We start from the raw sequence: 25,642 nt of genomic DNA, 5'->3' as shown, positions 1-25,642 counted from the left end.
AACTGTTGGGGAGGGATGACGAACACCTCCTCTCCCTTCTCCCCCTGTATCCTGATCTGCTGCTGGGAAGTGACCACCTCCTTCTCACCTTGAGCCTCCGGAACTGCCGCAGATGTAGGGCAGAGATCTTGGACCCTCTGTCCGGTTGCTAGCGCTTCAGCTGGGGAAGTTCCTTGTGACTTCACAGATACTTCTGTTGGTGCTGGGCAGAGCATAGTGAAGTTTGGCCCTAATAACAGCTCCTCTTCTGCTGGAAGCTCACCAGGTTGTTCTTCCTCAGCAGAAAAGTCTATCAAATCCCCTGTCTCTGTAACTGGTGTCTGGGGATAGAGGTTCACCATCTCCTCTCCGTGGAACCCAGTAGATGCTATCAGTGCTGGGCAGAGGTTAGCAGAGCTCTGCCCTGTTGTCAGCACTTCAGGTTTAGGGACGGCAATCTTCAGATTTTCCTCTGCCGATTCTCTGGCATTCTGCTGGACAGGCACATTCCTCCATCCAAGATCATTTCATGCAGAAACAGGTTCATCAAGGTCAGTCAGCACTTGCTGCATCCGCCATAAGACCTCAGCCTCCATAGCTGCGGGTGCAGGTTGGCAAAGCACACTGTTACTCTGCCACATTGTCGACTCTTCAGCCAGGATTTCAGAGTTGTCAACTGGTATTTCCGGATAGTCCCAGGCAAAGGGAGCACCACCCTGCTGCTGAGCAGAGTCTAACAGCTGTTTGTAGGCGATCTCCAACTCCCATTCCTGAACGGCCAGAAACTCCAAATCTTCCTGTGCCCAGTGCACTTCTGAGACATTCAGTCTCCGCTCTCTGTGCTCCATTATTTCCTCCAAACGCCACTCCCGATCACTCCCAACGTCAGGGTCCCTGGACAGCCTCCAGTATAACAATCCCAGGCCATCATAGTCAAAGCCTTCCGTGGGGCTGTCATCCGCTGTCCATGGGCACACTTGGGCTACATACCACTGGAGGGCTCTGTAGCTCTCGTCCAACCGCATTTCTGCCCGGATCAGCCTGCTTTACTTGGCTGTCCACTCCTGGTTCGGCTGTTCCCCCAATAACAGCTATCGCACTTCATACTGCGACCAGTACCTTACATGGATGGAGGGGAGAACTTTTCCCTGGTGTCGCTGCTCACGGGCTAGCGCTTCCTTCCAGAGTTCACAGCGGATAGAATCAAACCATCCTAGCAGGACCTGCTCTGATACTGGTCCTCTGTGCTGTATGTGCATCTCTCGCAACCTCCTTCTGAATTCCTCATCCATGGTGGCTGGTATCTCTCCTCTCCTGCTATCCTGCTATCTTGGATCCGGGTGATGGTTTGGATGTGTTCACGGCAAGGAAGCACGATCCCACCATTCCCTCCATGGCTCTCAAGTAAGTCTTTCAGCGTGGCTCTCCTGCAGGCTGGTTTGGAGTGTCCCAGTAACTGGAGAGCAAATCCCACGGCTGCCAACCAATGTAACGAGCCCCTTGCTCGCTTGGTTCCACTCTCCCGACACTCCTCTGCTGCTATAGAATCAGATTGCAGATCGCACCATCTGATTGCTCGGTCATCCAATGCTCCAGGATTAGAACTACAGCTATGTGCCGTTCTAACCCAGTTGTGATAGCTCAGAACAAACACCAGGCAGGCTGTATGTAAGTTCAACCAGGACTCTCTTTTATTGCAAAATACAGGCTTTTATACACTAAAAGAGGAGGTGCAGACCTCCTGCTCGTATTACTCTAACAATACAGCTGTAACCTAATTAACCTAATTAACATGAGCTAATTAACTAATCCCTTCAGACAGCCTAGATGACTCAGACATGACCGTTAGGCCAGACTGGCCGTCTTGTAGTTCAGAAAATCCAATCAACATTATCACAATCAACATAGACTCTTCTTCACACAATAGCAGAGTTAATTAACACAAATAACAATGGGGATCTAATGACAGGTGTTGGAATTTACATCAGCATCTCCTAACAGTATCTGTCCCAGCATTATGAATCAGTCACTATTCCAATATGGCAAATCCAGGGTCCCCAGAGTCTGTGTGTCCTGGGGGACCAGGACCCGAATCCACAGTAATACCACCTCAAGGGTCCCCAGGCATACAGCTCACAAAGAGCACCATTCCCTCAAATGCCAGGGCCCATGATCGATCGGCAAGAGGCTAGCATACAGTCCCCTCCAAAAGTCTCTCTCCCACCTAGGACTGTCACAACCTCCATCCCGGGTTATTGTATATAATAAAGAGAAGGATTGGCGGGACTTTAATGAAGCACACGGGAGCAACAAAAAAAGATTTTTTTCCTTTTTCTACTTTCCACAAAGGTGGTTACCCCCTTCAACACCCTCATCACACACACCCTTACCCACGTGGGGCGTTGTTCATCTTCGGCTTTGCCGGCGGCATTACGTCCCCTCAGCTCCCGGTTGGGGCCCCATGTGGCTGGTCTTGGAGGTTCCATGCCCGCACCACCATTGCGAGGATTCACACGTAAGTGTGTGGGATAATTCAGTTCATGGGGGGATCTTCCATGTCCTGGGTTCACCCTTTCACCCTCTGATTTAGTCCAGAATATCTTTATATTCTATTTTTTATCATTTATTTTGTTTTTTCTATCCATAGACAATTACCAAGGTTTCGCTCCTGATGATAGGCTAGAACAGTGATGGTGAACCTTGGCACCCCAGATGTTTTGGAACTACATTTCCCATGATGCTCATGAACTTTGCAGTGTTTTTGAGCATCATAGGAAATGTAGTTTCAAAACATCTGGGGTGCCAAGGTTCGCCATCACTGGGCTATAAGACCTTGAAACACATAGAGCTAACACCAACCGATGTGGATACATTTTTGTAATACTTTGTATGGCCGTTCCTTTTTTATTTTTATTTTATTCTTAATTTGTTCTCTATTCCAGTCTCATTTTGGTGGTATCTTCATTGTTATAATTGATGTAGTTATTCTGGTCCATATAATTAGGTCTCATTTTATATATTCTATAATCCGCACCAACTCATTGTTGGAATGTTTATTTATGTACAATACTTGGTTCTGATGAATTGTAATAAAATATACAGATATTTATATATAGCAAAATGCATTAAATGTTTTGATATGAAAAATTTATGATAATTTGAACCAATTAAAAACAATTTTATCCAATCATTTTTTGTTGCTCCCGTGTGCTGTGTTAAAGTCCCGCCAATCCTTCTCTTTATTTATATATATTTATATATAGACTGAGCACACTATAGGGGTTTATATACAAACTGAGCGCACTATAGGGGTTTATATACAAACTGAGCACACTATAGGGTTTTATATATAGACTGAGCACACTGTAGGGGTTTATATATAGACTGAGGGCACTATAGGGTTTATATATAGACTGACGCACTATAGGGTTTTATATATAGACTGAGGGCACTATAGGGTTTTATATATAGACTGAGCGCACTATAAGGGTTTATATACAGACCAAGTACACTATAGGGGTTTATATATAGACTGAGGTCACTATAGGGGTTTATATATAGACTGAGCACACTATAGGGGTTTATATATAGACTGAGCGCACTATAGGGGTTTGTATAAAGACTGAGCACACTATAGGGGTTTATATATAGACTGAGCACACTGTAGGGGTTTATATATAGACTGAGCACACTATAGGGGTTTGTATAAAGACTGAGCACACTATATAGGGGTTAATATATAGACTGAGTGCACTATAGGGGTTTATTTATAGACTGAGCGCACTATGGGGGTTTATATATAGACTGAGCACACTGTAGGGGTTTATATATAGACTGAGCGCACTATAGGGTTTATATATAGACTGACGCACTATAGGGGTTTACATATAGACTGAGGGCACTATAGGGTTTTATATATAGACTGAGCACACTGTAGGGGTTTATATATAGACTGAGCGCACTATAAGGGTTTATATACAGACCAAGTACACTATAAGGGTTTATATATAGACTGAGGGCACTATAGGGGTTTGTATAAAGACTGAGCACACTATAGGGGTTTATATATAGACTGAGCACACTATAGGGGTTTATATACAGACTGAGCACACTACAGGGGTTTCTATATAGACTGAGCGCACTATAGGGGTTTGTATAAAGACTGAGCACACTATAGGGGTTTATATATAGACTTAGTGCACTATAGGGGTTTATATATAGACTGAGCACACTATAGGGGTTTATATACAGACTGAGCACACTACAGGGGTTTATATATAGACTGAGCGCACTGTAGGGGTTTGTATAAAGACTGAGCACACTATATAGGGGTTAATATATAGACTGAGTGCACTATAGGGGTTTATATATAGACTGAGCGCACGATAGGGGTTTATATATAGACTGAGTGCACTATAGGGGTTTATATATAGACTGAGCACACTATAGGGGTTTGTATATAGACTGAGCTCACTATAAGGGTTTATATATAGACAGAGCACACTATAAGGGTTTGTATAAAGACTGAGCACACTATAGGGGTTTATATACAGACTGAACACACAGCAGATGTCATGTACAGAATGAGCACACTATAGGGGTTTATATACTGTATAGACTGAGCACAGGATGAGCTCACACAAGCAGACCTCGCACAGACTAGTGGTCCACGTTCCAGCAAGAAGTCCCTTAGGGCTCGCATCCGTGACTACATCCGGTGTAAATGCCAGCCAAAAAAGCTGTTCAGGTGCCGCAAATAATTCCACCAACATCCTTAAAAAGATTAACTAGGTTGGGTTGAGATGGGTTGAGTTGGATTAGGTTGGGTTGAGTTGGGTTAGGTTGGGTTGAGTTGGATTAGGTTGGGTTGGGTTAGGTTGGGTTGGGTTGGGTTGGGTTAGGTTGGGTTGAGTTGGATTAGGTTGGGTTGGGTTGGGTTAGGTTGGGTTGAGTTGGATTAGGTTGGGTTGAGATGGGTTGAGTTGGATTAGGTTGGGTTGAGTTAGGTTAGGTTGGGTTGAGGTGGATTAGGTTGGGTTGGGTTGGGTTAGGTTGGGTTGAGGTGGATTAGGTTGGGTTGGGTTAGGATGGGTTGAGTTGGGTTGGGTTAGGTTGGGTTGAGTTGGATTAGGTTGGGTTGGGTTGGGTTAGGTTGGGTTGAGTTGGATTAGGTTGGGTTGGGTTAGTTTGGTTTGAGTTGGATTAGGTTAGGTTGAGTTGGGTTAGGTTGGGTTCGGTTGAGTTAGATTAGGTTGGGTTGGGTTGAGTTGGATTAGGTTGGATTAGGTAGAGTTAGGTTAGGTTGGGTAACGTTAGTTTTGGTTGAGTTAGATTCGATTAGGTTGGGTTGGGTAGAGTTAGGTTGGGTTATGTTGTGTTGGAAGAGACCTTCACCATCAGAAGACATGAGCAACAAGCGGATTTTACATCCTGGCTCCAGAGACCAACATCTCACACACAGAGATCTCCTCATCTTCACAGACATTTACTATCTGTGTGAAATGGATACAGATGTGTTTGAGCCCCAACTTGTATTGATTGTATTTGCTTTTTTATGAAATTGTACCAATAAAGATATTATAATCTTATTATATATTTAAGCTTATTATATATTATTATACTTTTCTCTTTGCCAAATAATATTCCCAAATTGTAGAGGGAATTCTTTGAATTCTTAGTACTCTGGCGGGGGGATGGGAGGGGTAATAGTGCTCTGGCGGGGGGGATGAGAGGGGTATTAGTATTCTGGCGGGGGGATGGGAGGGGTAATAGTACTCTGGCGGGGGGGATGAGAGGGGTATTAGTATTCTGGCGGGGGGATGGGAGGGGTATTAGTACTCTTGCCGGGGGATGGGAGGGGTATTACTACTCTGGCAGGGGGGGTGGGAGGGCTATTAGTACTCTGATGGGTGGATGGGAGGGGTATTAGTACTCTTGCCAGGGGATGGGAGGGGTATTACTACTCTGGCAGGGGGGGTGGGATGGGTATTAGTACTCTGATAGGGGGGATGGGAGGGGTATTAGTACTCTGGCGGGGGGGATGGGAGGGATATTAGTTCTCTGGCGGGGGGGTGAGAGGTGTATTAGTACTCTGATGGGGGGGATAGGAGGGGTATTAGTACTCTGGCGCGGGGATGGGAGGGGTATTAGTACTCTGGTGGGGGGGATGGGAGGGGTATTAGTAGTCTGCCGGGGGGTGTGGGAGGGTTATTAGTAGTCTGGCGGGGGGGATGGGAGGGGTATTAGTACTCTGGTGGGGGGGTGGGAGGGGTATTAGTAGTCTGGCGGGGGGGATGGGAGGGGTATTAGTACTCTGGTGGGGAGGATGGGAGGGGTATTAGTAGTCTTGCGGGGGGGATAGGAGGGGTATTAGTAGTCTTGCGGGGGGGATAGGAGGGGTATTAGTAGTCTAGTGGGGGGATGGGAGGAGTATTAGTACTCTGGTGGGGGGGATGGGAGGGGTATTAGTAGTCTGGCGGGGGGGATGGGAGGGGTATTAGTAGTCTTGCGGGGGGGTAGGAGGGGCATTAGTACTCTGGTGGGGGGGATGGGAGGGGTATTAGTAGTCTGGTGGGGGGGATGGGAGGGGTATTAGTAGTCTTATTCAGCTGCTTTCCTCCCCAGGTCAGATGTTATCCATTCATAGGAGCTGGGCCAGCACAGACAATAATTCGAGACTCCAAGAAGAGGGAAGGAGCTGGGCCAGCACAGACAATAATTAGAGACTCCAAGAAGATGGCAGGAGCTGGGCCAGCACAGATAGTAATTAGAGACTCCAAGAAGAGGGGAGGAGCTGGGCCAGCACAGATAGTAATTAGAGACTCCAAGAAGAGGGGAGGAGCTGGGCCAGCACAGATAGTAATTAGAGACACCAAGAAGAGGGGAGGAGCTAGGCCAGCACAGACAATAATTTGAGACTCCCAGAAGAGGGGAGGAGCTGTGTGAGCGCCATCACCGCCACCCCAGAAGTGTGACCACGCTGTGCGTTCCCACCCTCCTGTGCTGTTCCCTGTCTGTCCCATCAGAACCGGTGTTGTAAAAAAATCCTCGACCTTGTCACTTCCAGTGCCCGTCAGAATGTGTAACGGAAGTGACGTTCCGTTGTTGCCATCTTGGTACACCCCGCACTCCTCTATAGTAAGGATACAGTGAGAAGGGGGAAGGCAGACATCTTGGTACACCCCGCACTCCTCTATAATAAGAATACACTGAGAAGGGGGAAGGCGGACATCTTGGTACACCCCGCACTCCTCTATAGTAAGGATACAGTGAGAAGGGGAAGGCAGACATCTTGGTACACCCTGCACTCCTCTATAGTAAGGATACAGTGAGAAGGGGAAGGCAGACATCTTGGTACACCCCGCACTCCTCTATAATAAGAATACACTGAGAAGGGGGAAGGCGGACATCTTGGTACACCCCGCACTCCTCCATAGTAAGGCTACAGTGAGAAGGGGGAAGGCAGACATCTTGGTACACCCCGCACTCCTCCATAGTAAGGCTACAGTGAGAAGGGGGAAGGCGGACATCTTGTTACACCCCGCACTCCTCTATTGTAAAGATACAGTGAGAAGGGGGAAGGCGGACATCTTGTTACACCCCGCACTCCTCTATAGTAAGGATACAGTGAGAAGGGGGAAGGCAGACATCTTGGTACACCCCGCACTCCTCTATAGTAAGGATACACTGAGAAGGGGGGAGGCAGACATCTTGGTACACCCCGCACTCCTCCATAGTAAGGCTACAGTGAGAAGGGGAAGGCAGACATCTTGGTACACCCTGCACTCCTCTATAGTAAGGATACAGTGAGAAGGGGAAGGCAGACATCTTGGTACACCCCGCACTCCTCTATAATAAGAATACACTGAGAAGGGGGAAGGCGGACATCTTGGTACACCCCGCACTCCTCCATAGTAAGGCTACAGTGAGAAGGGGGAAGGCGGACATCTTGTTACACCCCGCACTCCTCTATTGTAAAGATACAGTGAGAAGGGGGAAGGAAGACATCTTGGTACACCCACTGGTGTTTTGCATCTTACACTTATTTATAACAGTAAAGTGAGTTTATATTGTGATATTCAGGAATTAGAACTCCATCTGATTGGTTAGATGTTGAATTTTAAAAGCAACGGCGAGCCTGCGGATCTCACAGGTTTACTAATCTGACAGAAATTCACGGCTTTTAAAATTCACCATCTAACCAATCAGACGGAGTTCTGAGTCCTGAATATCACGATATAAGCTGCAGATAAAAGCAACCAGGCAAGCGGGACAACAAGAACGCGACAAGGGGGCGGGACTTCAAGTGAAGCCTCTTGTTTTGTTATTTGACGAATAACGTTTATTCATTTCATCTATCACTTAATTCCTGATTTAGTCATCAGGCGGCTCATTTTTCTCCTCTTCCTCGCGTTTTCCTTCATCATCATCGATTATATTCCACTCCTCCCCCCATACAACCATTATCCTCCATGATTTTATATTTCATTCATCACTTTCTCCTCCAGCAAACCCCATTTCAGCAGCTTTACCCATCACCCACTTCTCCAGAGTGCCCTACACTCTGGTGTCCACCCCCCGGATAATGCCCGCCTCATCTCCCGGTCACAATGTCCCCGGATAATGCCCGCCTCATCTCCTGGTCACAATGTCCCCGGATAATGCCCGCCTCATCTCCCGGTCACAATGTCCCCGGATAATGCCCGCCTCATCTCCCGGTCACAATGTCCCCGGATAATGCCCGCCTCATCTCCCGGTCACAATGTCCCCGGATAATGCCCGCCTCATCTCCCGGTCACAATGTCCCCGGATAATGCCCGCCTCATCTCCCGGTCACAATGTCCCCGGATAATGCCCGCCTCATCTCCTGGTCACAATGTCCCCGGATAATGCCCGCCTCATGTCCCGGTCACAATGTCCCTGGATAATGCCCGCCTCATCTCCCGGTCACAATGTCCCCGGATAATGCCCGCCTCATCTCCCGGTCACAATGTCCCCGGATAATGCCCGCCTCATCTCCTGGTCACAATGTCCCCGGATAATGCCCGCCTCATCTCCTGGTCACAATGTCCCCGGATAATGCCCGCCTCATCTCCTGGTCACAATGTCCCCGGATAATGCCCGCCTCATCTCCTGGTCACAATGTCCCCGGATAATGCCCGCCTCATCTCCTGGTCACAATGTCCCCGGATAATGCCCGCCTCATCTAACAGTCACAATGTCCCCGGATAATGCCCGCCTCATCTCCCGGTCACAATGTCCCCGGATAATGCCCGCCTCATCTCCTGGTCACAATGTCCCCGGATAATGCCCGCCTCATCTCCTGGTCACAATGTCCCCGGATAATGCCCGCCTCATCTCCTGGTCACAATGTCCCCGGATAATGCCCGCCTCATCTCCTGGTCACAATGTCCCCGGATAATGCCCGCCTCATCTCCTGGTCACAATGTCCCCGGATAATGCCCGCCTCATCTAACAGTCACAATGTCCCCGGATAATGCCCGCCTCATCTCCTGGTCACAATGTCCCCGGATAATGCCCGCCTCATCTCCCGGTCACAATGTCCCCGGATAATGCCCGCCTCATCTCCCAGTCACAATGTCCCCGGATAATGCCCGCCTCATCTCCTGGTCACAATGTCCCTGGATAATGCCCGCCTCATCTCCCGGTCACAATGTCCCCGGATAATGCCCGTGTGGGCTGCCCGCCTCATCTCCCAGTCACAATGTCCCTGGATGATGCCCGTATGGGCTGCCCGCCTCATGTCCCGGTCACAGTGTCCCCGGATGATGCCCGTGTGGGCTGCCGGCCTCATCTCCAGGTCACAATGTCCCCGGATGATGCCCGTGTGGGCTGCCCGCCTCATTTCCCGGTCACAATGTCCCCGGATGATGCCCGTGTGGGCTGCCGGCCTCATCTCCAGGTCACAATGTCCCCAGATAATGCCCGTGTGGGCTGCCCGCCTCATCTCCCTTTCACAATGTCCCTGGATGGTGCCCGTGTGGGCTGCCCGCCTTATCTCCCGGTCACAATGTCCCCGGATGATGCCCGTGTGGGCTGCCGGCCTCATCTCCCGGTCGCAATGTCCCTGGATGATGCCCGCGCGGGCTGCCCGCCTCATCTCCCGGTCACAGTGTCCCCGGATGATGCCCGTGTGGGCTGCCCGCCTAATCTCCCTTTCACAATGTCCCTGGATGGTGCCCGTGTGGGCTGCCCGCCTTATCTCCCGGTCACAATGTCCCTGGATGATGCCCGCGCGGGCTGCCCGCCTCATCTCCCGGTCACAGTGTCCCCGGATGATGCCCGTGTGGGCTGCCCGCCTCATCTCCCTTTCACAATGTCCCTGGATGGTGCCCGTGTGGGCTGCCCGCCTTATCTCCCGGTCACAATGTCCCTGGATGATGCCCGCGCGGGCTGCCTGCCTCATCTCCCGGTCACAGTGTCCCCGGATGATGCCCGTGTGGGCTGCCCGCCTCATCTCCCTTTCACAATGTCCCTGGATGGTGCCCGTGTGGGCTGCCCGCCTCATCTCCCAGTCACAATGTCCCTGGATGATGCCCATGTGGGCTGCCTGCCTCATCTCCCCGTCACAATGTCCCCAGATAATGCCTGCCTCATGTCCCGGTCACAATGTCTCCGGATGATGCCCATGTGGGCTGCCCGCCTCATCTCCCGGTCACAATGTCCCCGGATGATGCCCGTGTGGGCTGCCTGCCCCATCTCCCGGTCACAATGTCCCCAGATTATGCCCGCCTCATGTCCCGGTCACAATGTCCCCAGATAATGCCCGCCTCATGTCTCGGTCACAACGTCCCCGGATGATGCCCGCGTGGGCTGCCCGCCTCATCTCCCGGTCACAATGTCTCCGGATGATGCCCGTGTGGGCTGCCCGCCTCATCTCCCGGTCACAGTGTCCCTGGATGATGCCCGTGTGGGCTGCCCGCCTCATCTCCTGGTCACAATGTCCCCGGATAATGCGCGCCTCATCTCCTGGTCACAATGTACCCGGATAATGCCCGCCTCATCTCCTGGTCACAATGTCCCCGGATAATGCCCGCCTCATCTCCTGGTCACAATGTCCCCGGATAATGCCCGACTCATCTCCCGGTCACAATGTCCCCAGATAATGCCCGCCTCATCTCCCGGTCACAATGTCCCCAGATAATGCCCGCCTCATCTCCCGGTCACAATGTCCCCGGATAATGCCCGCCTCATCTTCTGGTCACAATGTCCCCGGATAATGCCCGCCTCATCTCCTGGTCACAATGTCCCCGGATAATGCCCGCCTCATCTCCCGGTCACAATGTCCCCAGATAATGCCCGCCTCATCTTCCGGTCACAATGTCCCCAGATGATGCCCGTGTGGGCTGCCCGCCTCATCTCCCGGTCACAATGTCCCCAGATAATGCCCGCCTCATCTCCCGGTCACAATGTCCCCGGATAATGCCCGCCTCATCTTCTGGTCACAATGTCCCCGGATAATGCCCGCCTCATCTCCTGGTCACAATGTCCCCGGATAATGCCCGCCTCATCTCCCGGTCACAATGTCCCCAGATAATGCCCGCCTCATCTCCCGGTCACAATGTCCCCGGATAATGCCCGCCTCATCTTCTGGTCACAATGTCCCCGGATAATGCCCGCCTCATCTCCTGGTCACAATGTCCCCGGATAATGCCCGCCTCATCTCCCGGTCACAATGTCCCCAGATAATGCCCGCCTCATCTCCCGGTCACAATGTCCCCGGATGATGCCCGTGTGGGCTGCCCACCTCATCTCCCGGTCACAATGTCTCCGGTTGACGCCCGTGTGGGCTGCCCGCCTCATCTCCCGGTCACAATGTCCCCAGATAATGCCCGCCTCATCTCCCGGTCACAATGTCCCCAGATGATGCCCATGTGGGCTGCCCGCCTCATCTCCCGGTCACAATGTCCCCGGATGATGCCCGTGTGGGCTGCCCACCTCATCTCCCGGTCACAATGTCCCCGGATAATGCCCGCCTCATCTCCCGGTCACAATGTCCCCGGATAATGCCCGCCTCATCTCCCGGTCACAATGTCTCCGGATGATGCCCATGTGGGCTGCCCGCCTCATCTCCCGGACCCAATGTCCCCGGATAATGCCCGCCTCATCTCCCGGTCACAATGTCCCCGGATAATGCCCGCCTCATCTCCCGGTCACAATGTCTCCGGATGATGCCCATGTGGGCTGCCTGCCTCATCTCCCAGTCAAAGTGTCCCCAGATAATGCCCGCCTCATGTCCCGGTCACAATGTCCCCAGATGATGCCCGTGTGGGCTGCCTGCCCCATCTCCAGGTCACAATGTCCCCAGATGATGCCCGTGTGGGCTGCCTGCCTCATCTCCCGATCGCAATGTCCCCAGATAATGCCCGCCTCATGTCCCGGTCACAATGTCCCCAGATAATGCCCGCCTCATGTCCCGGTCACAATGTCCCCGGATAATGCCCGTGTGGGCTGCCCGCCTCATCTCCTGGTCACAGTGTCCCCGGATGATGCCCGTGTGGGCTGCCCGCCTCATCTCCCAGTCACAATGTCCCCGGATGATGCCCATGTGGGCTGCCCGCCTCATCTCCCAATCACAATGTCCCCGGATGATGCCCGTGTGGGCTGCCCGCCTCATCTCCCGGTCACAATGTCCCCGGATGATGCCCATGTGGGATGCCCGCCTCATCTCCCGGTCACAATGTCCCCGGATGATGCCCGTGTGGGCTGCCCGCCTCATCTCCCGGTCACAATGTCTCCGGATGATGCCCATGTGGGCTGCCTGCCTCATCTCCCAGTCACAATGTCCCTGGATGATGCCCGTGTGGGCTGCCCGCCTCATCTCCCGGTCACAATGTCTCCGGATGATGCCCATGTGGGCTGCCCGCCTCATCTCCCGGTCACAATGTTCCCAGATAATGCCCGCCTCATGTCCCGGTCACAATGTCCCCGGATGATGCCCGTGTGGGCTGCCCGCCTCATCTCCCGGTCACAATGTCCCCGGATGATGCCCGTGTGGGCTGCCGGCCTCATCTCCAGGTCACAATGTCCCTGGATGATGCCCGTGTGGGCTGCCCGCCTCATCTCCCGGTCACAATGTCCCCAGATAATGCCCGCCTCATGTCCCGGTCACAATGTCCCCGGATGATGCCCGTGTAGGCTGCCCGCCTCATCTCCAGGTCACAATGTCCCCGGATGATGCACGTGTGGGCTGTCCGCCTCATCTCCCGGTAACAATGTCACTGAATGATGCCCGTGTGTGCTGCCCGCCTCATCTCCCGGTCACAATGTCCCCGGATGATGCCCGTGTGGGCTGCCCGCCCCATCTCCTGGTCACAATGTCCCCGGATGATGCCCGTGTGGGCTGCCCGCCTCATCTCCCGGTCACAGTGTCCCCGGATGATGCCCGTGTGGGCTGCCCGCCCCATCTCCTGGTCACAATGTCCCCTGATGATGCCCGTGTGGGCTGCCCGCCTCATCTCCTGATCACAGTGTCCCCGGATGATGCCCGTGTGGGCTGCCCGCCTCATCTCCCGGTCACAATGTCCCCGGATGATGCCCATGTGGGCTGCCCGCCTCATCTCCCGGTCACAATGTCTCCGGATGATGCCCATGTGGGCTGCCTGCCTCATCTCCCGGTCACAATGTCCCTGGATGATGCCCGTGTGGGCTGCCCGCCCCATCTCCCGGTCACAATGTCTCTGGATGATGCCCATGTGGGCTGCCCGCCTCATCTCCCAGTCACAATGTTCCCAGATAATGCCCGCCTCATGTCCCGGTCACAATGTCCCCGGATGATGCCCGTGTGGGCTGCCCGCCTCATCTCCCGGTCACAATGTCCCCGGATGATGCCCGTGTGGGATGCCCGCCTCATCTCCCGGTCACAATGTCCCCGGATGATGCCCGTGTGGGCTGCCCGCCTCATCTCCCGGTCACAATGTCTCCGGATGATGCCCATGTGGGCTGCCTGCCTCATCTCCCAGTCACAATATCCCTGGATGATGCCCGTGTGGGCTGCCCGCCCCATCTCCCGGTCACAATGTCTCTGGATGATGCCCATGTGGGCTGCCCGCCTCATCTCCCGGTCACAATGTTCCCAGATTATGCCCGCCTCATGTCCCGGTCACAATGTCCCCGGATGATGCCCGTGTGGGCTGCCCGCCCCATCTCTCGGTCACAATGTCTCTGGATGATGCCCATGTGGGCTGCCCGCCTCATGTCCCGGTCACAATGTCCCCAGATGATGCCCATGTGGGCTGCCTGCCTCATCTCCCGGTCACAATGTCCCCAGATAATGCCCGCCTCATGTCCCGGTCACAATGTCCCCGGATGATGCCCGTGTGGGCTGCCGGCCTCATCTCCAGGTCACAATGTTCCTGGATGATGCCCGTGTGGGCTGCCCGCCCCATCTCCCGGTCACAATGTCTCTGGATGATGCCCATGTGGGCTGCCTGCCTCATCTCCCGGTCACAATGTTCCCAGATAATGCCCGCCTCATGTCCCGGTCACAATGTCCCTGGATGATGCCCGTGTGGGCTGCCCGCCTCATCTCCCGGTCACAATGTCCCCAGATAATGCCCGCCTCATGTCCCGGTCACAATGTCCCCAGATGATGCCCATGCGGGCTGCCCGCCTCATCTCCAGGTCACAATGTCCCCGGATGATGCCCGTGTGGGCTGCCCGCCTCATCTCCCAGTCACAATGTCCCCGGATGATGCCCATGTGGGCTGTCCGCCTCATCTCCCGGTCACAATGTCCCCGGATGATGCCCGTGTGGGCTGCCCGCCTCATCTCCCAGTCACAATGTCCCCGGATGATGCCCATGTGGGCTGCCCGCCTCATCTCCAGGTCACAATGTCCCCGGATGATGCCCGTGTGGGCTGCCCGCCTCATCTCCCAGTCACAATGTCCCCGGATGATGCCTGTGTGGGCTGCCCGCCTCATCTCATGGTCACAATGTCTCCGGATGATGCCCGTGTGGGCTGTCCGCCTCATCTCCCAGTCACAATGTCCCCGGATGATGCCCATGTGGGCTGCCCGCCTCATCTCCCGGTCACAATGCCCCCGGATGGCTCTTGGCTCTTTCGCCATCAGCATACGGATTCCATTGAATACACATTTATTTTGGGGGGTTGATATATGATAAACTATCTTTATACCTTTAAATTACAGATGCACCGCACATTTCCTTCTGATGAGTGGCACCGAGCCTCGAAACGCGTCGAGCTACCAGATTATTATTATTTTATTATACAGGATTTATATAGCGCCGACAGTTTACGCAGCGCTTTACAACATTATGCCGTTCTTTTATTCCAATCCTAATTTTATATCACCTATATATGGTTTACATTTTATTAATCACACAGGAACACGGAGGTCATAGGTCATGCAGGCACCACCTTGCAGCATCTGTATTAAAATAAAAAAACAATGTGTCTGCGCTAGAAAAAATCGCTGCACTCAAAGTGCAGTACCCCTAGGTGCTAAAGTATAAAGTGCACAGTGCTATGTGAAACACAGCAAATGAGTGATCAAACAAAACAACATATCCATTAAAATATCAAAATAAAATACAAGGGGATATAACAAACAGTGAATAAATGAAGTCCAAAAACGTGTATATCCAATGATATAAAAGTGCCCAAATAAATTAGTCCAAAAATTTGGTGAATTTCACATATCCTATCTTCCAAACTGTGCCACCAAAAAACATGCTATGGTGTCTTCCAGCCGCCCCCACAGGTGTATATGCTCACCTTCCTGTGTGTGACACAGCGATTAGACTATGTCAAACAAAGCCTTGGAGCCACTCCTGTGCTCATTAGGAACCAGCTGTGCAGACTTCCAATGTTCTCAAGTGGAGATGGTTTATGCAAGAGAAAAAAACTCCATAGCGCAATATGTAGGTATAAAGGATTTTAAAATAATCAGCTCCCCTCACATATATGTGCATGCGTAAAACTACCCCTAAGTGCTAAAGTATAAAGTGCACAGTGCTATGTGAAACACAGCAAGTGAGTGATCAAACAAAACAACATATCAATTAAAATATCAAAATAAAATACAAGAGGATATAACAAACAGTGAATAAATGAAGTCCAAAAACGTGTATATCCAATGATATAAAAGTGCCCAAATAAATTAGTCCAAAAATTTGGTGAATTTCACATATCCTATCTTCCAAACTGTGCCACCAAAAAACATGCTGTGGTGTCTTCCAGCCGCCCCCACAGGTGTATATGCTCACCTTCCTGTGTGTGACACAGCGATTAGACTATGTCAAACAAAGCCTTGGAGCCACTCCTGTGCTCATTAGGAACCAGCTGTGCAGACTTCCAATGTTCTCAAGTGGAGATGGTTTATGCAAGAGAAAAAAACTCCATAGCGCAATATGTAGGTATAAAGGATTTTAATCAAATAATCAGCTCCCCTCACTGGGGTACTCACATATTGTGGGTGCGTGAGTGCACCATCCTTAACAAGCATAAAACGGTCAATCTCTCGGTGTGGTGTGCGGTGCGGCGTGTGTAACGAAAATCTCCTGCTCTCTCTCTGCTGACAGCTCCGTCCAGGCCCCTCCCCTACGCGTGTTCGGCACCGGGACCACGTGCCTTATTCCCCCTGAAGAAGGCACGTGGTCCCGGTGCCGAACACGCGTAGGGGAGGGGCCTGGACGGAGCTGTCAGCAGAGAGAGAGCAGGAGATTTTCGTTACACACGCCGCACCGCACACCACACCGAGAGATTGACCGTTTTATGCTTGTTAAGGATGGTGCACTCACGCACCCACAATATGTGAGTACCCCAGTGAGGGGAGCTGATTATTTGATTAAAATCCTTTATACCTACATATTGCGCTATGGAGTTTTTTTCTCTTGCATAAACCATCTCCACTTGAGAACATTGGAAGTCTGCACAGCTGGTTCCTAATGAGCACAGGAGTGGCTCCAAGGCTTTGTTTGACATAGTCTAATCGCTGTGTCACACACAGGAAGGTGAGCATATACACCTGTGGGGGCGGCTGGAAGACACCACAGCATGTTTTTTGGTGGCACAGTTTGGAAGATAGGATATGTGAAATTCACCAAATTTTTGGACTAATTTATTTGGGCACTTTTATATCATTGGATATACACGTTTTTGGACTTCATTTATTCACTGTTTGTTATATCCCCTTGTATTTTATTTTGATATTTTAATGGATATGTTGTTTTGTTTGATCACTCATTTGCTGTGTTTCACATAGCACTGTGCACTTTATACTTTAGCACCTAGGGGTACTGCACTTTGAGTGCAGCGATTTTTTCTAGCGCAGACACATTGTTTTTTTATTTTAATACTTTGCACGAATATGGAACGTGACTGAGTGTTTGCAGCTGGTCTCCACTGTTCACTTATTATTTTGTAGGCATTTATCCGTAAGTGGCTCGCAGGGTTTCATATATATTTTGCAGCATCTGTATATCTCTATATACTATTGATGGACTTTGTATCATGTATGTCAGATGTTATCCATGTCATTATCATCTTCAACTGCATATTAAACCGACATTAGCGATATGTTTATTACGTATTGTGTATTATACAATAAACATTTTATGTATCCACCAATCTATCCAATTACAAACCAGATGCTTCACTTAAAGCCCCGCCCCCTTGTCGCTCGCTTGTTGGCCCGCTCGTTTTCTGTCACATTAACAGGGATGGAAATTGCGGTCCTACCAGGCCATGATTTCACTTAAAGTCCCAAAATCCCCTCTTCACTCTACACTTCACTATATAAGCTGATTTTTTTTCTGTTAAAATGAGTGTGAAATGCAAAACTTCCGGTGGGTGTAACAAGATGTCCGCTTGCCGACTTCTCACTGTAACCTTATTGAAGAGGAGTGCGTGGTGTAGCAAGATGGCGGAGACGGAACGTCACTTCCGTTATACAGTCTGACGGCTCGCCGAATCTGATGAAACACCGGGTTGGAGAAAATGACAGAATACCGGCAGTGAAGGGCGGGGAATCCGCCGCTGTCTACGCCGATCAAGTTTGTAATTCAAACTCAACCAGACTCTACTACACCTTATACATAAAGGTGTACCAAGATGGCTGACACGCCGATACCCCGCCCCTTCTCCAGATAACGGCCCACCCCGCTGAAAATTTGAATTGAGAAAAAATAATCATGTCAAAACGCGCACGCGCGGATTTGCGGGGCCCCGCCCACGTGATCAGTGACGGCTGCGGGCGGAGCTTCGTTGTGCGCGTGCGCAGTACGAGGGAGGAGGCGAGAGTGGAGGATGCAGAAGTACGAGAAGCTGGAGAAGATCGGAGAGGGTGAGGGGAGAGCGGGGGCTGGGAACTACGACAGGCCGGGGATGTGAGGCCTACCGACCCGGAGGGAGAGAGAGAACCAGAGACCGGGGATATGAGGCCTACAGACCGGGGGAGAGACGACTAGAGACCGGGGGAGAGACGACTAGAGACCGGGGGAGAGACGACTAGAGACCGGGGGAGAGACGACTAGAGACCGGGGGAGAGACGACTAGAGACCGGGGGAGAGACGACTAGAGACCGGGGGAGAGACGACTAGAGACCGGGGGAGAGACGACTAGAGACCGGGGGAGAGACGACTAGAGACCGGGGGAGAGACGACTAGAGACCGGGGGAGAGACGACTAGAGACCGGGGGAGAGACGACTAGAGACCGGGGGAGAGACGTCTACAGACCGGGGGAGAGACGACTAGAGACCGGGGGAGAGACGACTAGAGACCGGGGGAGAGACGACTAGAGACCGGGGGAGAGGTGACTAGAGACCGGGGGAGAGACGACTAGAGACCGGGGGAGAGACGACTAGAGACCGGGGGAGAGACGACTAGAGACCGGGGGAGAGACGACTAGAGACCGGGGGAGAGACGACTAGAGACCGGGGGAGAGACGACTAGAGACCGGGGGAGAGACGACTAGAGACCGGGGGAGAGACGACTAGAGACCGGGGGAGAGACGACTAGAGACCGGGGGAGAGACGACTAGAGACCGGGGGAGAGACGACTAGAGACCGGGGGAGAGACGTCTACAGACCGGGGGAGAGACGACTAGAGACCGGGGGAGAGACGACTAGAGACCGGGGGAGAGACGACTAGAGACCGGGGGAGAGACGACTAGAGACCGGGGGAGAGACGACTAGAGACCGGGGGAGAGACGACTAGAGACCGGGGGAGAGACGACTAGAGACCGGGGGAGAGACGACTAGAGACCCGGGGGAGAGACGACTACAGACCGGGGGAGAGACGACTAGAGACCGGGGGAGAGACGACTAGAGACCGGGGAGAGACGACTAGAGACCGGGGGAGAGACGACTAGAGACCGGGGGAGAGACGACTAGAGACCGGGGGAGAGACGACTAGAGACCGGGGGAGAGACGTCTACAGACCGGGGGAGAGACGACTACAGACCGGGGGAGAGACGACTAGAGACCGGGGGAGAGACGTCTACAGACCGGGGGAGAGACGACTAGAGACCGGGGGAGAGACGACTAGAGACCGGGGGAGAGACGACTAGAGACCGGGGGAGAGACGACTAGAGACCGGGGGAGAGACGACTAGAGACCGGGGGAGAGACGACTAGAGACCGGGGGAGAGACGACTAGAGACCGGGGGAGAGACGACTAGAGACCGGGGGAGAGACGACTAGAGACCGGGGGAGAGACGTCTACAGACCGGGGGAGAGACGACTACAGACCGGGGGAGAGACGACTAGAGACCGGGGGAGAGATGTCTACAGACCGGGGGAGAGACGACTAGAGACCGGGGGAGAGACGACTAGAGACCGGGGGAGAGACGACTAGAGACCGGGGGAGAGACGACTAGAGACCGGGGGAGAGACGACTAGAGACCGGGGGAGAGACGACTAGAGACCGGGGGAGAGACGACTAGAGACCGGGGGAGAGACGACTAGAGACCGGGGGAGAGACGACTAGAGACCGGGGGAGAGACGTCTACAGACCGGGGGAGAGACGACTAGAGACCGGGGGAGAGACGACTAGAGACCGGGGGAGAGACGACTAGAGACCGGGGGAGAGACGACTAGAGACCGGGGGAGAGACGACTAGAGACCGGGGGAGAGACGACTAGAGACCGGGGGAGAGACGACTAGAGACCGGGGGAGAGACGACTAGAGACCGGGGGAGAGACGACTAGAGACCGGGGGAGAGACGACTAGAGACCGGGGGAGAGACGTCTACAGACCGGGGGAGAGACGACTACAGACCGGGGGAGAGACGACTAGAGACCGGGGGAGAGACGTCTACAGACCGGGGGAGAGACGACTAGAGACCGGGGGAGAGACGACTAGAGACCGGGGGAGAGACGACTAGAGACCGGGGGAGAGACGACTAGAGACCGGGGGAGAGACGACTAGAGACCGGGGGAGAGACGACTAGAGACCGGGGGAGAGACGTCTACAGACCGGGGGAGAGACGACTAGAGACCGGGGGAGAGACGACTAGAGACCGGGGGAGAGACGACTAGAGACCGGGGGAGAGACGACTAGAGACCGGGGGAGAGACGACTAGAGACCGGGGGAGAGACGACTAGAGACCGGGAGAGACGACTACAGACCGGGGGAGAGACGACTAGAGACCGGGGGAGAGACGTCTACAGACCGGGGGAGAGACGACTAGAGACCGGGGGAGAGACGTCTACAGACCGGGGGAGAGACGACTAGAGACCGGGGGAGAGACGACTAGAGACCGGGGGAGAGACGACTAGAGACCGGGGGAGAGACGACTAGAGACCGGGGGAGAGACGTCTACAGACCGGGGGAGAGACGTCTACAGACCGGGGGAGAGACGACTAGAGACCGGGGGAGAGACGACTAGAGACCGGGGGAGAGACGACTAGAGACCGGGGGAGAGACGACTAGAGACCGGGGGAGAGACGACTAGAGACCGGGGGAGAGACGACTAGAGACCGGGGGAGAGACGACTAGAGACCGGGGGAGAGACGACTAGAGACCGGGGGAGAGACGTCTACAGACCGGGGGAGAGACGACTAGAGACCGGGGGAGAGACGACTAGAGACCGGGGGAGAGACGACTAGAGACCGGGGGAGAGACGACTAGAGACCGGGGGAGAGACGACTAGAGACCGGGGGAGAGACGACTAGAGACCGGGGGAGAGACGACTAGAGACCGGGGGAGAGACGACTAGAGACCGGGGGAGAGACGTCTACAGACCGGGGGAGAGACGTCTACAGACCGGGGGAGAGACGACTAGAGACCGGGGGAGAGATGTCTACAGACCGGGGGAGAGACGACTAGAGACCGGGGGAGAGACGACTAGAGACCGGGGGAGAGACGACTAGAGACCGGGGGAGAGACGACTAGAGACCGGGGGAGAGACGTCTACAGACTGGGGGAGAGACGTCTACAGACCGGGGGAGAGACGTCTACAGACCGGGGGAGAGACGACTAGAGACCGGGGGAGAGACGACTAGAGACCGGGGGAGAGATGTCTACAGACCGGGGGAGAGATGTCTACAGACCGGGGGAGAGACGACTACAGACCGGGGGAGAGACGACTAGAGACCGGGGGAGAGACGTCTACAGACCGGGGGAGAGACAACTAGAGACCGGGGGAGAGACGTCTACAGACCGGGGGAGAGACGACTAGAGACCGGGGGAGAGACGACTAGAGACCGGGGGAGAGACGACTAGAGACCGGGGGAGAGACGACTAGAGACCGGGGGAGAGACGACTAGAGACCGGGGGAGAGACGTCTACAGACCGGGGGAGAGACGTCTACAGACCGGGGGAGAGACGACTACAGACCGGGGGAGAGACGACTAGAGACCGGGGGAGAGACGACTAGAGACCGGGGGAGAGACGACTAGAGACCGGGGGAGAGACGACTAGAGACCGGGGGAGAGACGACTAGAGACCGGGGGAGAGACGACTAGAGACCGGGGGAGAGACGACTAGAGACCGGGGGAGAGACGACTAGAGACCGGGGGAGAGACGACTAGAGACCGGGGGAGAGACGACTAGAGACCGGGGGAGAGACGACTAGAGACCGGGGGAGAGACGACTAGAGACCGGGGGAGAGACGACTAGAGACCGGGGGAGAGACGACTAGAGACCGGGGGAGAGACGACTAGAGACCGGGGGAGAGACGACTAGAGACCGGGGGAGAGACGACTAGAGACCGGGGGAGAGACGACTAGAGACCGGGGGAGAGATGTCTACAGACCGGGGGAGAGACGACTAGAGACCGGGGGAGAGACGACTAGAGACCGGGGGAGAGACGACTAGAGACCGGGGGAGAGACGACTAGAGACCGGGGGAGAGACGACTAGAGACCGGGGGAGAGACGTCTACAGACCGGGGGAGAGACGTCTACAGACCGGGGGAGAGACGTCTACAGACCGGGGGAGAGACGACTAGAGACCGGGGGAGAGGCGACTAGAGACCGGGGGAGAGGCGACTAGAGACCGGGGGAGAGACGACTAGAGACCGGGGGAGAGACGACTAGAGACCGGGGGAGAGACGACTAGAGACCGGGGGAGAGACGACTAGAGACCGGGGGAGAGATGTCTACAGACCGGGGGAGAGACGACTAGAGACCGGGGGAGAGACGACTAGAGACCGGGGGAGAGACGACTAGAGACCGGGGGAGAGATGTCTACAGACCGGGGGAGAGACGACTAGAGACCGGGGGAGAGACGACTAGAGACCGGGGGAGAGACGACTAGAGACCGGGGGAGAGACGTCTACAGACCGGGGGAGAGACGACTACAGACCGGGGGAGAGACGACTACAGACCGGGGGAGAGACGACTACAGACCGGGGGAGAGACGACTACAGACCGGGGGAGAGACGTCTACAGACCGGGGGAGAGACGACTAGAGACCGGGGGAGAGACGACTAGAGACCGGGGGAGAGACGTCTAGAGACCGGGGGAGAGACGACTAGAGACCGGGGGAGAGACGACTAGAGACCGGGGGAGAGACGACTAGAGACCGGGGGAGAGACGACTAGAGACCGGGGGAGAGACGACTAGAGACCGGGGGAGAGACGACTAGAGACCGGGGGAGAGACGACTAGAGACCGGGGGAGAGACGTCTACAGACCGGGGGAGAGACGACTAGAGACCGGGGGAGAGACGACTAGAGACCGGGGGAGAGACGTCTACAGACCGGGGGAGAGACGACTAGAGACCGGGGGAGAGACGACTAGAGACCGGGGGAGAGACGACTAGAGACCGGGGGAGAGACGACTAGAGACCGGGGGAGAGACGTCTACAGACCGGGGGAGAGACGTCTACAGACCGGGGGAGAGACGTCTACAGACCGGGGGAGAGACGACTAGAGACCGGGGGAGAGGCGACTAGAGACCGGGGGAGAGGCGACTAGAGACCGGGGGAGAGACGACTAGAGACCGGGGGAGAGACGACTAGAGACCGGGGGAGAGACGACTAGAGACCGGGGGAGAGACGACTAGAGACCGGGGGAGAGACGTCTACAGACCGGGGGAGAGACGACTAGAGACCGGGGGAGAGACGACTAGAGACCGGGGGAGAGACGACTAGAGACCGGGGGAGAGATGTCTACAGACCGGGGGAGAGACGACTAGAGACCGGGGGAGAGACGACTAGAGACCGGGGGAGAGACGACTAGAGACCGGGGGAGAGACGTCTACAGACCGGGGGAGAGACGACTACAGACCGGGGGAGAGACGACTACAGACCGGGGGAGAGACGACTACAGACCGGGGGAGAGACGTCTACAGACCGGGGGAGAGACGACTAGAGACCGGGGGAGAGACGACTAGAGACCGGGGGAGAGACGACTAGAGACCGGGGGAGAGACGACTAGAGACCGGGGGAGAGACGACTAGAGACCGGGGGAGAGACGACTAGAGACCGGGGGAGAGACGTCTACAGACCGGGGGAGAGACGTCTACAGACCGGGGGAGAGACGACTACAGACCGGGGGAGAGACGACTACAGACCGGGGGAGAGACGACTACAGACCGGGGGAGAGACGACTACAGACCGGGGATATGAGGCCTCCTCCACTGACATTGTATGAGAGAGAAGAGATCATTCTGTCCCCCTCCCCTCTCTCTGTATGGATCCTGTGTCTCCGGCACGGAGGAGAAATCACAGGAAACCTTCATAGTGATCACCGCTCTATATTCCCACCATCCCTCCCCCACGAGGCGAAACATGTTGGGGCGGAGCTAATGTGACGTCATCCCGCATATGGAAATGTCTGTCGCTATGCGGAGCAGCTGAGGTTGTCAGTGATTGAGCACTTATCTCTCACCACGATTAATCTCTGGGGGGGGGGGGGCGGAGAGAAACACGGGGGGGAATGGCCTGGTTTGATCCCGGGGGGGCGGAGTGAAACACAGGGGGCATGGCCTGGTTGGATCCTGGGGCAGAGTAAAACATGTGGGGCATGGCCTGGTTGGATCCCGGGGGGCGGAGTGAAACATGGGGGGGCATGGCCTGGTTTGATCCCGGGGGGCAGAGTAAAACATGGGGGGGTATGTCCTGGTTGGATCCCAGGGGGCGGAGTGAAACATGGGGGGGCATGGCCTGTTTGGATCCTGGGGGCGGAGTGAAATTTGGGGGCATGGCCTGGTTAGATCCCGGGGGAGGAGTGAAACATGGGGGGGCATGGCTTGGTTGGATCCCAGGGGGTTGAGTGAAACACGGGGAGGGGCATGGCCTGGTTGGATCCTGGGGGCGGAGTGAAACATGGGGGGGGTGGCCTGGTTAGATCCTGGGGGCGGAGTGAAACATGGGGGGGCATGGCCTGTTTCGATCCTGGGGGGAGTGAAACATGGGGGGGCATGGCCTGGTTGGATCCCGAGGGGCGGAGTGAAACATGGGGGGGGCATGGCCTGTTTGGATCCTGGGGGCGGAGTGAAACATGGGGGGGCATGGCCTGGTTGGTTCCTGGGGGCGGAGTGAAACATGGGGGGGCATGGCCTGTTTGGATCCTGGGGGCGGAGTGAAACATGGGGGGGCATGGCCTGTTTGGATCCTGGGGGCGGAGTGAAACATGGGGGGGCATGGCCTGGTTGGATCCTGGGGGCGGAGTGAAACATGGGGAGATGGCGTGGTTGGATCCTGGGGGCGGAGTGAAACATGGGGGTGTGGCCTGGTTGGATCCCAGGGGGTGGCGGCTCTCTTCACAGGTGTGACTTGTAGGACTTCCTGTTCCTCACATCCGTTGTCCCCCAGCTCCGGGTATGAACGCTCAATCACTGACTACCTCGGCTCCACCGCCTAGCCTGGTGACAGACGCTTCCGATGTCACGTTATAGCTCCGCCCCAACATGTTTCACCTCATGGGGGGGCGATGCTTTGACTATAGTGGCTGAGCGGTGAGCACTATGGAAGTTTCCTGTGACTTCTCCCACATGCCAGCATCCCGGGGGGAGGGGAGAGTTCTGCATTCCCTGATAAAGAGGCGGAGACACACAAGAAAGATCCTGGTGGACAAATCCTTAAAGTGTGGAGGAGGAGTGGAGCCCTCATGTATAAGAGAGAGGAGGAAGAGCTGACACTGGGAGTGGGGGAACCTTTCTGAGGGTTTTACAATTTGGCGAGCATCTCCCCTGGTGGAGCGTTGTCCCGGCGAGCGTCTCCCCTGGTGGAGCGTTG

General features: G+C 54.6%; 1 protein-coding gene across 1 annotated transcript in view; it reads left to right on the top strand.

The window, feature by feature from the left end:
- The first annotated feature begins 18,155 nt into the window (after window positions 1–18,155).
- The window catches only part of CDK5 (cyclin dependent kinase 5), a 28,148-nt gene continuing 20,661 nt past the window's right edge, over window positions 18,156–25,642 (top strand). Inside the window, exon 1 of the mRNA XM_073632587.1 lies at window positions 18,156–18,306. Within this exon, the coding sequence (XP_073488688.1) occupies window positions 18,270–18,306 (37 nt within the window). The 5' untranslated portion in view covers window positions 18,156–18,269. The remainder of the gene's footprint in view (window positions 18,307–25,642) is intronic.

Source organism: Aquarana catesbeiana, linkage group LG05, assembly GCF_042186555.1.
Source record: "Aquarana catesbeiana isolate 2022-GZ linkage group LG05, ASM4218655v1, whole genome shotgun sequence".
Classification (NCBI taxonomy): Eukaryota; Metazoa; Chordata; class Amphibia; order Anura; family Ranidae; genus Aquarana; species Aquarana catesbeiana.
This window is presented reverse-complemented; position numbering and strand designations above follow the sequence as displayed.